This window comes from Calypte anna, chromosome 1, assembly GCF_003957555.1.
Source record: "Calypte anna isolate BGI_N300 chromosome 1, bCalAnn1_v1.p, whole genome shotgun sequence".
NCBI lineage: Eukaryota > Metazoa > Chordata > Aves > Apodiformes > Trochilidae > Calypte > Calypte anna.
The window spans coordinates 180,968,429-180,988,647 of NC_044244.1; the positions used below are offsets into that span (position 1 = coordinate 180,968,429).

Below are 20,219 nucleotides of genomic sequence, written 5' to 3' on the forward strand. Positions count from 1 at the left end.
CACACAGAACAGTGTCATTTGGCTATCTGGCTACCTGCTCATGTGAACCTGATAGAGGACCTGTTTCTCAGGTGAGATCCTCTTGAGTAACAACAGTCAAGGACAAAAACTGTAGACAAAAACCTCTCTGCAAACATACCCTGCGAAAATTAGAGCTATAGAGCTCCCAAAATCAATCAGGAATACTTCCAGCAGTGCAAGATCACCAACTTTGTATCTTCCTGTACCACAACTCTTCCTCTCGCTTTTACTGTTTTGGGGAATTAGTTCAGTGATAGTTCCACGGCACCACATACCAGTTTCCTTACTTTTGATTAAAGTTCTAGCACCTATAGGGGAGCAAATAAAAAAAACAAAACAGAAAGATTAAATTCAGTATTTGTAGCTATTACACACTGAAAGTATTATTACAGTTCTTCATAGTGTTCCATTGTTGCCTGTCTTCCAAACAGGGAGTAAAGTGCTTCTGCTAAAATAAAGACTCAAAACCATTAAAAATGTTGTCTCAGTAGTCACCTGGATTTTTCTCCCCCATTTGTTTCTGGTTCTTTAGGTTAGGTGTTTGGCTTGTATCAAGATGTAATTTCTGTGAAGTTGAGGGCTCTTACGTATTTTTTACCAGTTTTCTTAACACATTCTAAAAGTAACATTGTCAATGTGTGCACTAAAAATAATTTTAAGAATTTAGAAATGCATTATTATATTTTGGTTTTACTTCCAAACTGGTTTCTATTCAGTTAGTGAAATTAAAAAAAAAAGAAAATAAAAATCACCTATTGACTTAAATGAAGTGTTGTTTGCATAGAGAAAGCTGATTTACTTAAGTAAGGAAAGAACAAGACTAGTGATTAAAATCTGTACACTGGAAAAGAACATTACATTTAATGCTGGAAAACAAGTTTTGACTCTTTTTTATTTCTACCACTTGCATTTATCTGATTTAATAGAACTCTATTGAACAATGTGTACAGTATTTCTCAAAAAGCATAAACTGTAAATTGCAGAACATATAGGGACTATGTTACCATGTAAAAAAGGGTGGGTAAAGGGGGGGGTAGATGATGGAGTAAAAGGGAAAAAAAATTACACTAAGGAAGAGATCTCAAGACAGTATTTTAAGCTAATGTAGACCTTTAGCAATTAATTATTTACCTATTTCCAAAACATCTGAAGGCAAGAGATGTGAACTGTTACTATGACAAAAGGTTTTCAGTTTCTTCTCCAAATCCTTTGCTTCTTTCTTCCGTGAGCATCTCTGAACATAGAAGTGGCATGGATTTATAACATGCCTTACAAACACAAGCTCTGCTGAACCTGAGTTTGACATAAAACAAGTTATCAAACACCCTCAAAGTGACTTCCAACTGATATCATCAGGCATGTGACTAGATTTCTGTTGCATTAATCATTATTACATTACCTCAAATAGCTTTTCATCTAGCAAATCTGCTCTCACTTTTTTCAAACTAGTTACCCAGTTTGCTTTCTGATTAAACCCAGTCTTTGGAACTACCTCTCTTTGGCTACTTTGCAAACAAAAGTCTTTTGTCTCTCAAAAGGTTGTATGACTGCTTCCAAAGTCCTAGGTTGAATTTAAGTAGTAAATTCAGGCTCTGTAACCCACCTATTTAATGTAGAAATAGAAAATAGATGGAAATAGATAGGAAATAGGAAATAGGAAAGAGATGTCTTTAAACTGAGAATATTTCTTAAACTAAAAGCAATCAAAAAATCCCAACCAACCACATGAAGTTTAGCAAGTATTATTTGCCTGATCACTAACCCAATTAGCAGGAGAAAATGAAAAACTTGTTACATCAAAACTCCAATTATGCTTACCATAATTTAAAAGAAAAAAAAAAAATCACTATAGCACAAGATACGTATTTTAGCATATTACTGAAAAAACAATCACACTAACTCTTTGATCATGTCACCTCTTAAGATTTTGTTGTCTCGTGAATTCATGAATGATACTCAAATGTCTGGAAAGGCTTAAATACTGCACAACTGTAACAGCTGTGAGGCACTGCACATACTACACTAACTGCAGTGCAAGCGTTAGAGAATTTCTCTGCTAACTATTTATTTCCACAGAATTTGTTACAGACCTTAAATGCTCAAATTCCCTGCTGCACTGTTAAGTCACATTCAGAGCAGCCAGTTAATTCACTAGTTATTGGACAAGGAATTGTCAGGATTCTGAGGTTAGAAAAAAAACTCAAAGAAAAAAATAATAAAAAACAAAAAAACAAGGCCAAAACCAAATCAAACAAAACCAAAGCAATTTCCTTAATCTTTTTTAATTGCTAACATTACTTTGAGTCCATCTTTTTAAAGCAGTATTTTCCACATCTGCTTCTTCCTTGGTCAACTCCTTAGGTCTGTTTCTTTCTTTCCCAATACTGCAATCTCTCCAAGTTTTATTACCACTTATACTCAACAAGGCACAAATCTCAAAGCACTGCACAAACTGTGCCTAAAGAATTACTGGTTGAAGTAATTAATTCCTCAAATTACTCTCAGTTTTGTACATTTATCTGCTCACTCATAATGAAGAAAATCGGACACAAGGGGAGGGGAGACAAAAGTTCAAAGTTCAGTATATATATTAATGACCTAAGTCAAGGGGTCTCACAGGGTTAACAGCAAGGACTGATAACATTATGTAAAATACCTGCCAGCTGTTGGGAAACACTGCCAGTGGGGAGTTTCTGAAAGTTGTTTGGCACCCCTGCTATCGCATTTTCCATCTAAGTAGTTGTATGGCAAATCTTAAATAACAGCACAGTCTTTACATTATTGAGGACAGAAGACCAGAGAGAACTTTTGCTGAGCAAAACTGCTGGTGTTAAGACTGACATCTGCAGTGTAAGCACCTCCCAGACTAGGTTTAACTGGAAGAAAAGCAATTCAGGTGCCCCAGGTCTGTTCTTACATGTGAACAAATGCATGGCAACTAGGGACTATCAGGAGATCTCCTAGTACATTTCTGTTCTCAGCTAGAATGTTAACATACGTGTGCAACTCTCCCAACAAATTTCACTATCTGCCCTCACTGTTTAGAGGATGGAACACTTCTAGTAAACTGATCCCGACAGGAAAACCACTAACCAGCTTTGTGTTGAAAAGGTGTTGCCTTCTTGAAGACTTTCTTGTCCTGCTCATCAGCATGATATTCTGTGGGAAACTCTGCTTCTTGTTTTAGCAGAAAAGTTTAATGAATTAGGTTAGTTAAGTATTTATACATATGCAGTAAAACAGCAAACAAAGAAAAGAGGAATTATGTGTATTTTAAGGGTATGGCTATCTGATGTGACTGCAACAGATACAAACACTTGCAGTTTGAAGGAATTTTGTTCTGACAAGAAGTCCAATGGGATTCTGGAAGATGCTATTTTAGACAGCTGTGCCCCAGCTCAGGACTTTATGTTCCTGCACCCTCTCCCTCATCTTCCTCCAGCATTACTAAACATAGGTATTTTTGAAGTATGCTGGGGACATTAAACACTGCAAAATTAAGCATCTTACATATACTGTGGAATATATCTAAATGGAATTTCCATGTTTGAACTTCTTCCTAATGCCTTCAGCCTGATCCCTGACCCCTTCCTAGACACCAGCCTGGTAGACTCTGCCAGACTTGCTGCAGTATAATACTGGCTTTCAGTACTGCAGGGCACACAAGTGGATACAGGACTCCAGACTGAGTCTCCCAACAGCCTAGCAGAAGGGAAGGATCACTTCCTGGACCTGTTAGCTACACCTCTTACTCATACAGTCCAGGAAATACTGGGTGAAGATTCAGGAAGCCAAGGGAACTGCCAGGAAAGCATCGTCCAGGAGCCAAAGTCAGAAACTTTGAGAAGGGCTGCAATAACTAAGAGTCAAAGAAAAACATCCAGACACCCCTCTTTGAGAGAATTTAAGAGAAAATTGTCACTGAACTGAGCTGAAAGAGGAAAAAAAAAGAAACAACACCAGCTCAAAGGAAGACAAACTGAAATACAAACATCACTATATTTGTATGAGCTAACTACAAAAACACATTATGATACAAAACATAAATATCATGGTCATTAATGTAAGACAGCATCAGCTATTGAGCAACTTACTTCTCAGGTTATCCTCAAATATTTCTTCTATTATAACATCAGGGCTAGATGAAGACTTGGGTAGAGTAGGAGGAATACTCTGATGATAGACCGTGGGAAGGGTTTCTTGCACCTGTGCCTTTTTCACTTCTTTGAGAACAGCAGGTTTATTTGCAGGAGCCTTGATTTTCCCTTCTCTGCTACGTTCTGGAAATACATCCTCTACAGGTGACTGATTATTGCAGCCTGGCATTTTCTCTTTGTCATCATGGACAAGAGTGTGTTGTCTGTAATCCTCACTGTATTTCAGAAAGTAATTATTTGGAGGCAAATTAGTATAATTTTCAAAAAAAGCACACCAGTCAAAGCAGTGGATTTATTGAGAACATAGCACTATGTTAAGAAAGCACTTCATAAGAGCTTTGTTTTTGAATACCAAGACCACAAACACAGTAACATGGTTTCTGAAACCTACACAGAAACGATACATATTCCTAGGTACAGCTCAGTACAAGAGCTGCTCCTGCTTAAATGATCAGAGATCACAGGTTCAAATGCAAAGTACGTGGAAAAAATGCTAAAAATGTAAAAGTTAATTCCTGTTAAAAACAGAAGGCATGTAAAATGCTTTTGTTTTAACAGCTACACTTCATTGTAATCTGCAGGGTTTTCAAGTATTAGAGTATGCAGTAAGCTTTTTTTAACATTTCTAATACTAACTAAAATGGCCCTAGCAGAAACTCCATTCCATTTGCTGAAGTTTCTGTCAAAGACTGCAGGGAAATTAAATGAAGGGGACTAAAAACAAGGAAAAAAGGGCAATTACAAATTTTTATAAGCTGTCAGTTTTTATTCTGATTAAAGTTCATCTGCTTTTTGCATTTGACACAATCGGTATTTAGACTGTGAAGCACATATATTATAAATTACAGTATTTGCTGTTGATTTTAGAGATATACTTGACACTTATATGAAGTATTATTCACATGCTGGAATTAAGTATCTCTGTGTACTATGAAAATGTAGATGTGGTGCTTAGGGACATGGTTTACTGGTGGACTTGGCAGTCTAAGCTTTAGAGCTAGACTCTTATGACCTTAAAGGTCTTTTCCAAACTAAGTGATTCTAGGACTGGATCATTAAATGCCAGCCACAACTGCAAAAACACACAGCATAAAACAAATCTTAATAAGCTGAGTTACAGGGTGAAATACAGTTGTGTGAAATACAAAGGAAAAGGAAATGCCAAACACTGCCTGGATTAACTGAAATGGTGACTGAAACACCAGCTTCTGAAGTTTTGCTTCATTTCATTATACTCTTAGAAACCCATAAGCATATACCAATTTTTTAATTTTTAAATTTAATCTCTAACAAATACTTAACCATTAGAAAAAAACAGGCAAGTTACTGTGCTGAGCCTCTTTATTAAAAAATACTTACTGCTGTGTTGTTCCCCATTCAATCTTGCCCAGGTTTTTTAACAGAAATGTAATCTCATCGGTGTTTAGTAGGAATCTTAAGAGAAGATAAAAAACCATTACAGAAGGTCACATGAATACCTAAATCACACTGACAGCTTAGGAGGTACACTATTTTTCAGCACAATACTAATGGTGGGGCAATACAAGAGAACTACCTACTCCAGTTTCATTCTTCCACTATTTGCTGTATTTAACAGCAAATTTGGTTACTCATTTAACTTCATATTTATACTTAAAAACTCCCTGCCTTTTTTCTCTCTCATGCACAGAACACAACATCCATCTACTGAATTTTCACACCTATATCCAGTTTAGCTCAGCTACTCTACATAGGGACTAAGAATTCTCCAGCAGTCCTGAAGAACAAAATCACAACTGAAGTCTAAAATGTATGTTCTTTGTTTATTGTTACACTAGTAAACAGCTGTTGCCTTTCCCTGTGAGAGCCAGCAAAATCTTTCAAGTACTCAGACTAACAGGACTGTGAACACAATTTTATTCAATGAAACCCTTAGCTTTTCTGTGCAGTTATAATAAACAATACATGAAAACTGAAGTGTAAGCCACATTGAACTCCCCATCTTTTCTTCTTTCCACTGTCCCTTCAGGAACAGATCTACCCTCCATTCTGCAGTATGTCTACAGAAAGTATCTCAACTCCTAGGCATCTCTTAGTTGTGATTTTTTCACCTCTGGTGTTATTTTGGAGTGGCAACAACACATGAGGATTTCATGCAAATCCTTTGTCAGTTCAATTTTCCCCCCATTTTCTTCAAGTTCATAAAAGGTCTTCCAATGGAAACAAATTGGATTTTGTCATGTTTAGCTTTCTTTTATGTTTGGACAGTTTGTCATTGTGCATTTAAACAGGCCTTGCAGAAATTATCATTCACCACTGACATTATCTTTAAAATAGGCCCTATGTATCAAGTCAACAAAAATTTTATTTTATAGCTCCGTTTATCCATATTCCAGTGTTTTAACCAACACATGACAAGAGCTGAAATTTATTTGTCAAGCATTGTAACAGGCTGCCCAGGGAAGTGGTTCAGTCTCCACCCCTGGAGGCATTTGGCCAAGCTGGGGTTTCTCAATCTGGAAAAAGAGGAGGTACAGGGGAGACCTTATGGCAGGGTATCAATACCTCCAGAGGAGTTATGAGATGGGGACAGACTTCCTAATGTGATAGGACAAAGGGTAATGGTTTTAAACTAAAGATTTAGATTACATGTAAGGAAGATATTTTTTCCCATGAGGGTCTTGAAAAACTGGTACAGGTTGTCTGGAGGTGGTAGGAGTGCCATTCCTGGAAACATATAAGGTCATGTGGGACAGGGCTCTGAGCAACTTGAAGTTCAGAGGGAATAAATAGGTTCATTTTTTGTAAAAAAAATGAAGGAATTACTTCTTCAACTTATTTCTACTTATAAGGGAAGGAGAGGAAGTTTACAAGTGGCACAAGTCTGACAAGAATTTTTTTATGCATATATATTTGTTTAGATAGTAGTAAATTGTATAAGCTTTCTCTGCTGCCTCAGATGAAGGCTACTGTGCACTGTTAGTGATGAGTTTATATACATCTCAACTAGTAGCTTCTCAAGTAAAATGGAAGTGAAGCAGCATGATTTCTGCTGTTTAACTGTTGCATGAACAATTTTTGTAATTAATATAACCAATGCATCCATTTACCTCCCAGTATACCTCCCACTCCAGCCATTTACCTTGGAGGTACTTTTTCCTTCAAACTCTTGACTCTTGAGAGTTCAGTCTCAACTGGCAACTTTAAATTATACATAACCTGAAATTAAGAAGTACAGTCTTAGGTTCTGATATATAAAAAGTAGATTATACAGGTATTCTGTAATCTACAACACAACAAAGCCAGATTAAGACACTTTTAATTTCATAGAAAGAAACCCCAAGAGTTCTTTCATGAACAGCCAATAACTGGTTCTCAGTTATGCCTTTTTACATTACTAAGCCAATGGTTGGGGATTTTGCAATGTTAGCATTGCAAAATTGTTAGCATGAACAGAAGTAGGACTCAGATTTTTCTTTTCTACAAACAGCTACTGAGAAGGTGGATTAGTTCAGCGAGAAGGATGGAGAGCTCTGGACAGGGAAAGACTTGAGTGACTTCTGAAATGCTGTAAACTGTCCCTCCACTGATTAGTACTATGCCAGTTTTCCTGTCCTCACCCTCCAATTGCTGTTTGAGAAGAAAAATCTTCCAGGCAAGGAACACCTATTTTGTTTCATATCAGTCACTAGACCCTAATATGTGACCACGAGCAAATATAAACTGGGTGCATGTGTGTGGAGGTGGGATAAGAAGGCATTACTTCAGCAATCTCAGTATTAAAGTCAGCAAATTGAAAGACAGATCATAAAATCTTTCAACCCAAATTTGAATGTATTGATGAAAAATAAATTATTTCACAGTGTAAGAATGTAAATACCTGAGTGAGATCACAATAGGTTCTTATAGAAGGTGCAATTTTTATTTCTTTTGCAATCCTAATGGCACCAATCAAGCAATTTTTCTTCTCTTCAATGACTTCCTTAACTTTTGCTATACCAGCACTGCAGTTGTCAACGCTCTTCACTAGTTCTGCACACAACTTCCTTTTCCTGTATTAAAAACGTTACTTTTCCAAATTTAATAATCATTTAGCAGTACAGATTCACACTTCAACTATGACACACACACTTGCCAGACATCACAACACAACGTGGATACATGTCACAGGGAAATAACATTTTCCACAAACAGTGAAAAGCATGGAAGACCCACTCAATAATTAGAGAAACCACAGAAGTTAAGAGTTCACACTGAAAAAACACTTGTTTGCAGAAACATTTCTCTGTGAAGCATTTAAAAAGCTCTTCCATTTAAGACTCCTGATATTCCCACACATATCCAATTGAAAACTAAACAGCTGAATTTTACAGTTCAGCCTATTAAGATATTAGATTCCTCTCTGAGGCTCTTCCAGAATCCCAAGACCTCCCACCCTCTACATCTAAAGATATAAATATTTTTTAAGATTATGAAATAAAGCATCCTTGGATGTATATCAGCTTGAGAATTTAAATAAAATTATTATCCCCTAATGGCAGTATCAGAAAACCCTCATAGCTGAGCTATTTCAGAAAACTAACAGCTTTAAGACAGAATCTAAGTTGGGTTTTTCTTGTTGTTGTTTCGATTTTTTTTAAGAGCAGAAGCTGTGCATGCTAGTGTTTTCCAGCAGTGCAAACCAGCTCCAAGATGTCACTATGAAAGGGCAAAAATATTGTACAAAAAATTAGACAGGCATCACAAAATACTGCTATGAAGAAGACTGAAATTTTAGAATTTTTTCATCTGTATTACAAACAACTTCTTGATATAAACAACTCATCCCGATCATCCTAGAAACCACATCACTACCTTGACAGAAGAGAAGTAATAAGTTCATTAAACATTCCATCTATAGTTTCTGCAACTTTGTCTCCTTCTTGTTTCACTTTCAACTCCAAGTAGTTCAGCATCTAGTTCATTCAGTAGTGAAAAAACATGCATTTATTATTTCTTTACTCATTATTATTATTTCATTATACTCACATTACTTCATACTTCTTCAGAACAAAACAGAAGCAGTAGACGAGCAATCAATACACCAACATAAAATGACACTAAACCACATTGAAATTTGTTTTAAAAAAAGCAAAAAAGCAAATCAGAGGATAACTACATCATATAATGGAGGTAAAGCTATAGTTCATTAATCCCTTTGTTTCCTCTGACTTCTAGACAGCTTACATTTCTCAACTGGCGTCTTTGGGCCTATGAAGCAAGAAACCCAGATCTTGGGCTCATTGCCTCACTGTCCTTACATTCCATTTCCACTGACATTCTAACACAGCACCATACACAGTGAACTAGCACACTAAGATTTCTATTATTTTTTTAAAACCTCATTGTGAGCATAAAGCAAAAAATAAAGAGTCTTCACTTGACTAAGCATCAATTTTGTCACTGGAGTTACATTTAATGAAGGCTCTGGATAAAATCTCAGTAATGCAACACTTTGGCAGGATTCACTCTTTGCAGAAAAGCTGTTGGAAGATCAGTTGTGTGCATGAATTATTATTATATTAGAGCTGCTGAAACGCCAGTTTTTTATGAGATGCTAACTGTATCTGAGTTGGGGATTTAACACAACTGCTTAACTGGAAGATCTGCCACTGCAACAAAACAAGTTAAAAACCAAATTTCTAGAAGACTTCTAGGGTTTTAAGGACACTTCATGCCACACTTACTGGAGTGAATTTAGTTTAAGCTTCTGGAACATTAAAAACTTCTATGTCTGGGCATCTTAGATGACATACAAAATGTAAATTACAGGCAGAGACAGAACTTTTACCTTTTCCACAGCATACTTAATAGGAGTTAAAAGTTTAAATAAAATAATTAAGTTCATAGGTTACTAAGCAAAACCTATTAATAGCACTACCCTCTATTTTAGGATTCTTCCTATGTTTGATAGTGTGCATAAAAATGCATAACTTGATCTATGTATTTTGCAAACTGAGTCTGTAAATTATTACTCAGATAATTTCTTTCGCACCTTTAATGCCAGGAAAAGGCAAGAAAAACTAGAAAGGCAGCACAGTTGCTAGACCAAAAACAAATGCTGAATTTTTACCCTGAACCAAGTGAAAACAAGCTTAGTACTTAAAGATTTGCTTATATATTGTTCTGCTAAATGAATGGACTAACAAAGCAACTTTTAAGTTATGCATAGGTTTATGTACTCCTTTACAGACTACTATTGTCTGTAAGCTCCAGAAATAGTCTGGAGTTTCAAGCTGTATATTCACAGAAACAGCACTAACAGTTGAAGGACAGAAGCAATACCAAAATGAAGGCAGCAAAAGTATTTTTAAATAGCATGGTAGTGTGCAAGTATCACAGCAAAAAGCTCCACTCAAGGATAGCATTTAATATTTCATATTTTCACCCACCTCCTCTGCATCACATAAGTGGCTGAGATTACAAATAGCCATGCACAAAGTTTCATCAATATCTTCCATAGCTTCGCTGTCCTGTGGAAAGATTTGCCAGTGAATATACAGCTGCTTGTATGACCAGAAGACAAGATGGATAGAGTAATTTGCCTTTTTGTCACAAAGAGGCACTTGATGTGGGTGACTGAAATCTGTGTAAGGCCCTACAGCTGCAAAAAGGCCCAAAATATTTAGCTCCCCTGAATTATACCAAGAACACTTACACTGCAGTATTTCTGAAACATGGATTCTGTATTTTTTAGTTTGTTAAGTACATGCAATTTATTGCATACACACAGACACAGAAAAACCTGATAAAAATAGTACAAGAAAAAAAATGTTACTAATACAGAGGAAAGAATATATGCAACCTAGATAAAACATTTAGCAATATTGTTTGAGGAAAACAAAAAAAAGTTAAAAAATGTACTAAGCTCCCAGTATTATGTTGATGTGAGAAAAGAAAAAATACTTGTGTCTCATTTGTCACAGAAGCAAATACACACACAGAAATGTCTTAATTTTGTCACTGGCACTACTAACAGTAGTGTTAAGGGTACTGGTTAGAGTGCTGGTATCTTGCAAATAGAGAACACCAGCAGTTGGGGAAGCCTAAAAGAGTTAGGAATGGTGCTGTTTAAGTCTGCCATTATTAAGCAACCAGTCCACTCTGCCAAAAAACAACTTAATTAACATGCAAACATCTCCAAATCCATAGTGTTTCGCACTTGTGTTAAGGAGAACAAACACAAACTACAGAGAAATTTAAGGTTGGGGTTTGAACACCTGAGACAGTGACTGTTATCAGACACTGATTTAAGTGAAAGGAAGTATTGTCCACAGTCTGGAAGAGACCAGTTAGTCACACACATCATTATGAAGTTTATAAGGCTAGAAAAGTTAGAGATCGCTTCAAGAGAGATCCTTCTGTCCAGCAACTTGGCTGCCCTGAATGACTACTTCCAGGATGTGCTGCATGAGCCTTGCAGCTGTCTCAAATTAAAAAAAATTTAAAAAACCCAAACCCAGATACTGTTTGTTCAGCTTTTTTGTTGTTTTGTTTTGCTTTGTTTTTTAAATTAAAAATACATAGTTTCACAGCTAGGAAAATGCACTCATCAGATATGATCAGGTTGGGTTTGAGCTGCATTCAATTTATGAAGTTATTTATTAACACTGCAGCTGCATATCAATTCCATGATAAGATGGAATAATAGCACTTATTAGTGCTATTAGGAATAATAGAATTATTATGTCTGCAAATGTCTGTGTTTTAAGAAGTCAAATAACTCTGCATACACAAAAATAACAGAGAATACAAGGAAATTCTGTATTAACATACCATATCTGCTGATGAAGCTACAGCTGGTTTATTCCTTAGCCAAACGTTTGAAGACATCCGGTGCTGAATATTTTTTGCTTCAGTATTGTGACTGAAGGGCCTGCAAAATAAAACTTTAAGGAAAAAACCTACACATTTTAACCAATATCAAACTTCCCACAAATACTCTAGGCACAATTTGAGTATTTAAACAACCTCTAATTAAATACAGATATACACCTATTTTTAAAGCAGTAGAATTTGCACTGTGATATTCTACACTTAATTTTTCAAGTTTATTTTTTACTTGTATTGCCTTAGAATTCACCTTTAGCAACTACTTTTCGTCTGACAATTTCAGCAAAACTGAACAAAGCCTCAGTAGGTGGTAGTGATCTGTATCCTCACAGTGAGTAAAATGCACAACTCAACAGTCCAGGATTCATTTTTCATTTGTTGCCCTAACATTTTCCTCAACATATCCCACTGGATATTGTTAAGGCTGTTAAAATCTTTGGAACACATGAGATGATACTAAAATCACCTACTGCCAACCTGTTAGGAAGGCTCTTAAATTTTGTTCTGTGATTACCCACCCCTGATCTTCTGCAAAGTACACATGGATCTAAACAGCTGTGAAGACTCTCACAAAAACAGTCTGCATAAATCAGCCTAATTACAGGAAGGAAGCACCACTGTCTTCCTCCCACTGTCACTTTGCTCTTTCCAATGAACTGGGAGGGTATCTGAAGAGCACTGCAGCAGAAACAAGACAGTCTCACATTAAATACTGAGTTTATATTTTACTTTGGGCAAGGTCAGTGATGCATGTTACATGCACCAACACAGAAGGTAAGTTTCCTATACGTATTTATCTAGGCCTATTCTATTTGTATCAATGTAAATCTCCACAGCAACAGCACCGGGGGGAACGTCACACTTTAGTATTTCCTTTGAGTTTGTATAATTGGTAATTTGGATAGAAAATAAAGCAAGTTAATGTAATTTAGATATGACAATACCACAGAACATAGTAATGTCCTAATGACAGCTTTAAGCTGTGACTGGTTATCTAAGCAGAATGTGCAATGGGAGCAGCAGGTAGGTTGTCAGAGGAAGTGCTTGAATGACCCAGTCCTTTACACCACAGCCTGGCATTTCAGCAGTTCTCTGTTCTCTCTCTAAACCCTTATCAGGGAATTACCACAGTGTTTACAACTTTCAGTTCCAAACATTTTCAAGCCAAACCAATCTGCTTCTTATTGCCTTTCAATGAAACATTATTTGTACTGAAGTGCCATGCAAGTTGCTTCCACAGCAATACACAGACATACTTCTAATATGTTAAAAAAACAAACACAACAAAACAAAAAATGAGCCCAAGAAAAGCAGCTGGAAATGCTTGCTCAGACAAGTCCTCCCCCAAGTCTGTCATCTAAACACATTAAAAAAAAAATAAAGCTGAATTAACAAAGGTTTACCTTGATAGCCTTTGTGAGTTGCCACCACACAGCCCAAGTTTAAACTCAGTCTTCATCTAAATTCAGAAGGAAAAAGTAAAGTTCAAACACAGAGTTAAATCCTAGTCTCAGTAAAAAAATATCCTATAAGCCTGTTTTCATCTTCAGTATCCACTCCCCACCCTCATTTCAATGGGTCCAAGCTTCAAAGTAGGTGTTGTTGAACTGAACAACCAAATATCTAAGAAAACATCTTCCAAGCCAAAGCTCTGTTGCCATCAGTCTGTTTGTGTCAGATGAAGTGTTCCTAGGAAGATAAATGGTTTCCCATTTGCTGTTAGTATTTTCCCCACTTATTATGCAAAACTTCTAACAGATAGAACAATGGAATGACTTTGGTTGGAAGGCAGCTTTAAAATCATCAAACCCAACCTAGCACACTAAACCATGTCCCTAAGCACCACACCCACTTGTCTTTTAATTATCTCCAGGAACGAAGATCCTTGACCACTTCCCTGGGCAGTCTGTTCTACTGTCTCACAACACTCTGGTGAATACATTTTCCCTAATACCTAATCTAAACCTCCCCTGGTGTAACTTGAGGCCATTTCTTCTTGTTCTATTGCTTGTAACGTGGGAAAAGGAGGCCAACACCCCCACCTCACTGCAATCTCCCTTCGGGCAGTTGTAGAGTGGCATGGTCTCCTCTGAGCCCTTTTCTCCAGAAAAAATGCCAGTTCTCTCAGACATTCCTCTTTTGTTCTCCAGAACCATCAACAGCTTTGTTGCCCTTCTTTGAACATGCCTCCTCACCTCAATTCCCTTTGTGTAGTGAGGGGCCCAAAAGTGAACACAGGATTTGAGGTGTAGCCTCACCAATGCTGAGTACAGGAGCCAGTCAGATCCCTGGTCTTGCTGGCCACACTATTTCTGATACAAGCTATGATCCTGTTGGCTGCCTTGGCCACCTGAGCACACTGCTGCCTTCCTATTCATCTGTCAACCAATACTACCACTTGCTGCATTAGTAAGCCTGATTACAATATATCTTTAAATAAAGTTTAATGACATTGCTTGATTCCAAAGACTTATTTCTATTTTGGAATAAAGACTAAATCTAAATTTCTTAACAGAAAAAACAGAATAGCCACAATCTTTTCCATAACTTATTTTTTTAAAAAGCATATAATGTCCAAAATATAGGTACCTGCGAAAAAATGGCATCAGCATACCATAACACAAAAGATTCACTACTAGAGCATTTTATAAAAAAATGCAGAAACAAAATTATAAGTTGTGCACTATGCTGGAAAGTGAAGTGTGCCGACAAGAGGGTGGGACAGAACTGGCAACCTGGGACACTAATGAGTAATATTTAGACACCAGAGGCACTCTAAATAGCTACACTGCTTAACCAGAAATGCCAGTAAAGACTTGCTAGGGAGCAGGTGGTTATCAAGTACAGACCTTTATCTCACAAGGGACCTGACTCACTTTAATCTCTTTCAATGAAAATTCAAAAGCTTCTGTAATATCACTATTTCAGACTAACTATTGAACAGAAAGCTTTACATCAACTTACTTCGGTAGAAGAGAAACCAAATAAATCAGTGTCTTCATCATTCACATCATCATGCAATGCTGTAGAAGCAAGTACAGGGAACAGTTGACTGCAAATGCTGTTATGTGGAGGGCATTTTAATCAATGAAACAAACAGGAATACATGATTCACAAGTCTCTTACATCAAAAACTTAGATTGGAAAACACTTTTAAGATCAAGTGCAACCATCTGCCTAGAACACTGCCAAGTTTACCACTAAACCATGTCCCTGAGCACATCTACACATCTTTTGAGTATCTCCAGGGATATGACTTGATCAATTCCCTTGAGCAGCCTGTTTCACTGCCTCACAACCCTGTGGTGAAGAAATTTTTCCTAATACACAATCTAAACCTCCCCTGGGACAACTTGAGGCCATTTGTTCTTTATCTGTTGCTTGTTACTTGGGAAGAGATGCCAACATCCACCTTGCTGCAACCTCTTTTCAAACAGTAGTATAGAGCAATAAGGTCTCCCCTCAGCCTCCTCCAAACACTTCCCATTACCTCAGCTGCTCCTCATACAACTTATGCTCTATACCCTTTCACCAGCCTGGTTAACCTTCTTTGGACCTGGCCCAGCACCTCAAGTTGTTCTTTTTGTAGCAAGGGACCCAGAACTGATCACAGGATTCAAAGAGTGGCCTCACCAGTGCTGCATGGGGACAATCACTGCCGGCCCCTGCTGGCCACACCATTTCTGATACACACAAGGACACTGTTGGCTGCCCTGCCCACTTTGGGCACACGAATGGGTCATGCACAGTATTCAAGAAGTCAACAGGAATTTGGACACCAATTTTTGTAATGACAGGGTTAGAAAACTAGGAATAGAAGTACATATAAATAGATATGGAAGTTTGCTGGGAATTCTTAATTATTTGTATATATTATGACATCATCTCCATGATTAGCTATATTAGGTTGCTGCTGCACTCAGGACAGGACAACAGTATGAAAGAAAAGGCAAAAAACCCAAAAGAAAACGTATTTAAAATGTGTACCTATAGTACAGGATAAACTTAAACATAAAGCATCCTTAAGTACCACGTACTCAACACAGTTCATTACTCAGGGAAAACAATGAAGCAGAAAATCCCAAATTAAAGATTTAAACAAAACTTTTCATTAGCTTTGGCAAGAAAAACAGCTGGTGGGTAAGAGAGGTCATTGTTACTGAGTACTGGAAATACAATAATTAAAAAACATGTTGCAATCTGACAGCCCATCTCTTGTCTTATACAAACAATGTAAAATATACATTAACAGGGAATACTGCAGACCATAAATTTTCTGGAGTAAAAGCCATGATCCAAAAGCCTTACCTTTCATTCTCATAGCTTTTGAGATGTGACAAAAGTCAGTATTTCTCCGATTTGATTCTGTACAATCTTCTTCTAAGATCTTCAGACACTGCCTTCAGAAGTATAAGCAAAAATAGGGTTATCAACTAAACACTAATTTTGACTTTCAGCTTTCTTAGAACTTTTTACCATGACATTATGTAGAAGTAGGTGCAAATAATTAAACACATACCATGGACAGAACCATTTTATTACTCTCTTTTAATTTTCAAGTTCTGTGATACCAAATTCATCATCCATATAAGTGATGTAGAGGTTTTAGGTATACAGAACCAGCATTTAAGGTAAGCAGAACCAGCATTAACAGATTTCTAGATAAGTAACTTTCATCCCATAAACTCTGAAGTTGTTTAACTAAAAATACATCAAATAGGTCAACAGCAATTTATTTACTTGTAAAATATAAATACAGGTCAATACAAGATATTGGCAGCCTAGATACTAGGAACATGGCAGGATGCATTTAAAATGTCTTTTTCCCTGAGTATACCCCAAATTTTAACCTTCCACAGACTGTGTATTTTACACACATACATAACACATAAAAATGGACTCACCACACTGAAGAACATAAACAGTGTGTTTTATACATCCTCAATCCTATTACCTGATTATACTGTCAGAATTTAAAAATAATAAAGCCACCAGATTAAACTAAAAATTCACATACCTTATAGCTTTCATTTTCCTTCTATTAACTGCTTCATAGCTGTCATCCACCAAGAACTCTTTCTTTCCACTCATGATGGCATCAGGCTTAAAAATAAAAAATTAAAAAAGACAAATTTTGTAGCCCATACACATTGCATCACTTGAGCAACCACCACAGGTTACTTATGTTACTTGGGAAAGAGAAAAGTGAAGAAGACACAAGATTCACAGAAAACGTACGTATTTTTTTCATTCGAAAGTACATACTTTAAACACAGCAAAACAGTGGCCTGTTTGCGCTATCCAGCCAAGCTCCACCCTTAACTTTACCACTACTGGCCTTCAAACCTCCTTCCTCACCATATACCCCTCAATATGAGAATTTCTTTTATCTGCAGTATCTCAATACTGCACGTTCGCCCCTGTTCCCTGTCTGCAATGCACCCCAACTCCTTTTCATAAAGCCTGCTCTGTAGCTGTCTGCTTTCCCGAAGTATCCTCACCTCTGCTGACAGGAAACGACAGGAGGGGGACGGGACGGGACGGGACGGGACGGGACGGGACGGGACGGGACGGGACGGGACGGGACGGGACGGGACGGGTCGGGTCGGGTCGGGTCGGGTCGGGTCGGGTCGGGTCGGGTCGGGACGGGTCGGGACGGGTCGGGACGGGTCGGGACGGGACTCCTCTCAGTCAGGAGGAAAGGCGGGGACTGCCTTGCGCAACCCGTTTCGCGCCAAAACAATCACCACCAATCAGCGAGCGCTGCGTCATCTTTTCTTCCCATCGCAGCCAATCACGACGATGAGGGGGGAGGTGGTTGTTGTGGCCTCGTCTTGCAGCCGTGGCCGCCATGTTGTCCTGAGGCGCGGCTGGGCAGCCGGGGTGTGGGTGTTGCCGCCGCTGCCTTGCCTGATCCTGCTTTCAAGATAGTGTCTTTTCTGTGCTAGGATCACTCCTGTTTTGGCGATTATAAATGTGGCATGAAACTCTCAAGATTTTGTTTGAGTCACCTCTAGTAAAGCACACTTAAATTTTAAAATTAAAAATACCCTGATACTTAGAATCAGAATCATGGAATTTTCAGGGCTGGAAGGAACCTGTTAAGATCATCTAGTTCCAAGCACCCTGCCATGGGCAGGGACACCACCCACAGGATCAGGTTGCTTAGAGCTCCATCCATCCTGGCCTTAAAAACTTCCAGGGATGGGACCTCTGCCATGTCTCTGGGAAACCTGTTCCAAATCAGTTCCCAAATCATGAACTAGGCCAGCTTCTCAGGAGGCAAATTTCTTTGTTAGGCTGGAATTTTATCTCAGGTAACTATGCAGAGTTCAACAGGTCACACAAAATCAAGTCCAAATTTTCTTAATAGGGAGTACTTCAGTGGAATGCTTAACAGTAACTTGAGAGAAGAGCCAAAGGAGAAGACAACAGTCCTGTCTGCTGAAATGGCAGAAGAATTTCAGGACAGGGAAGAAAGCAAGGAGAAAGGAGCAGTAAAGTTAAAAAATCATCCAGTTCTATGAAGCTAGGTCCTCAAGAACTTTTTGATAAAACACGCATGTCAAGCAGGTTTCTATTGTAGTTACACTTGAATGTGCATGATTTGGTTGTGAGGGGCAGAACTTTCCAGAAGTTATCTTCAAACAGATTCAGCTTGTAAATAATTTCCCTCAGAACTCATTGTGAACCAGAACCTGTTTAGACTCAACTTTTTGTAGAATCCTTGTAGAGATCTATTTTCGAATTTTACAGCTGTGCCCCATGCCCACTTTGGTTCCTTTTGGTGTGGCTTGGCCTATGGAGAGTTTGTTGTACACTCTGGTTTTGAGACTGAAAATCAGTACAAACCAGGCTGAACTCACACGTACAGTTTAACTCCCCTTCACCAGCAGTGGATTTTTCAGGAGTCCTGCACAATACTGTCAAAAGACAGGGCTGGGAACTGAAATTCGTATTTCTTGTCTACATTAAAACATACAGACTCAAGTTAGACACTGGTTCCATGGCACATAATCATTGTTCCATCTGCAGCTACCCTGTGCTCTACAGGCAACAGATTAACCCTGTGTCTGTCCCTTAAGAGCTAAAGCCCCTTCTGCTCCATAAATACCACCAATCTTTTCTCTCCAAGAAGTTTTTGCAGCCAAGTTACAATCTTGGGAATTTTCTCAACTTTATACTTAATTTTTAAGTGGGAATTAACATAAAATACAGCAAGACAAAATTTTTTCATGCATAAACCCTTCCATGCATTTGAAAGAGGAAGCCATTTCCAAAGCTAAGTCTTGTAAACATGATTTAGGAACATGGTGAATAACAGCTGAAGTTTAAAATACAGGGTTAGTCATGGCAGACCCCTTGTGAATGTGTCAGAGAAATGAAATAGTAAGCAGGATTGCCTTGTTAAGAGGTCAGAATGTGATTTTAAACCAGCAGTGGATAGGACTGTCTCAAAATTAGCCTGTCTCTTTGATGAGAAGCCTAATTAGGCCTAATGAGCTCTTTGGTGAGAAGGTAGATCATACTTGCTTTTATTTCAACTTTATCTCGATTTAGTGAGTAAGTGAACAATAACAACAAATGCTCGTGTTACAATTTTTTTGCTTTTGAATGTAAAAATGAATTAAAATATATCTACAGATTGTGTTCTCTGTGCCTTTACAAACAATTATAAAAGATACACATACATGTTATGCTATATATCATGCATACTTTTAGTTTGTCTGTTGTTCTGTCAGCCTATACACGGAAGTATAAATAAACATACGGTGCACCCCTTTATTTTTGCTCTCATTCCGCTCTGAAAGTCTGAAGACCAAATCGGCACCTTGTTTCCTGAGGAACCTACAGTAATCTTCCAGAAAAGAAGGAACATCTTCTGTGCGCGCCATTTGCTATCCAGAGAACATTACTAATTTTTAAGTTTTACACGGTAGTTCTTAAACAGCAGGCAATGTGATGTGAATGTCTTTCAATGTGCGAGTGTTTCTAACCTGGGCAGCCACAAGATGGCAGCATGGATTAACCCGGGGGACTCCCTCCTCCGGGCTAAGGCCGCCACAGCGTCATCTCCAGCGCTGCAGTAGCTGTGCCTGCGGTAGAAAGTACAGTGTTCGAGAAAGAAATTACTGAACAGACTGTTGTTTTTGTTGTAAATACTGTAGTTGTATATAGTCAAATTATTTT

The 20,219-nt window shown here is 37.9% G+C and overlaps 1 protein-coding gene across 1 annotated transcript in view; it reads right to left on the reverse strand.

Annotated features, from left to right (window-relative positions):
- RNF17 (ring finger protein 17) overlaps nt 1-17,882 on the reverse strand; it is a 44,067-nt gene extending 26,185 nt beyond the window's left edge. The window contains exons 1-15 of the mRNA XM_030461289.1: nt 17,754-17,882; nt 17,047-17,132; nt 16,338-16,429; nt 14,994-15,052; nt 13,433-13,488; nt 11,973-12,072; nt 10,589-10,669; nt 9,012-9,112; nt 8,038-8,209; nt 7,300-7,376; nt 5,538-5,612; nt 4,116-4,393; nt 3,115-3,195; nt 1,153-1,314; nt 140-329 (exon numbers count right to left, since the gene is read on the reverse strand). Of these exons, the coding sequence (XP_030317149.1) occupies nt 140-329; nt 1,153-1,314; nt 3,115-3,195; nt 4,116-4,393; nt 5,538-5,612; nt 7,300-7,376; nt 8,038-8,209; nt 9,012-9,112; nt 10,589-10,669; nt 11,973-12,072; nt 13,433-13,488; nt 14,994-15,052; nt 16,338-16,429; nt 17,047-17,132; nt 17,754-17,882 (1,739 nt within the window). The remainder of the gene's footprint in view (nt 1-139; nt 330-1,152; nt 1,315-3,114; nt 3,196-4,115; nt 4,394-5,537; nt 5,613-7,299; nt 7,377-8,037; nt 8,210-9,011; nt 9,113-10,588; nt 10,670-11,972; nt 12,073-13,432; nt 13,489-14,993; nt 15,053-16,337; nt 16,430-17,046; nt 17,133-17,753) is intronic.
- Between the last annotated feature and the right edge of the window lie 2,337 nt (nt 17,883-20,219).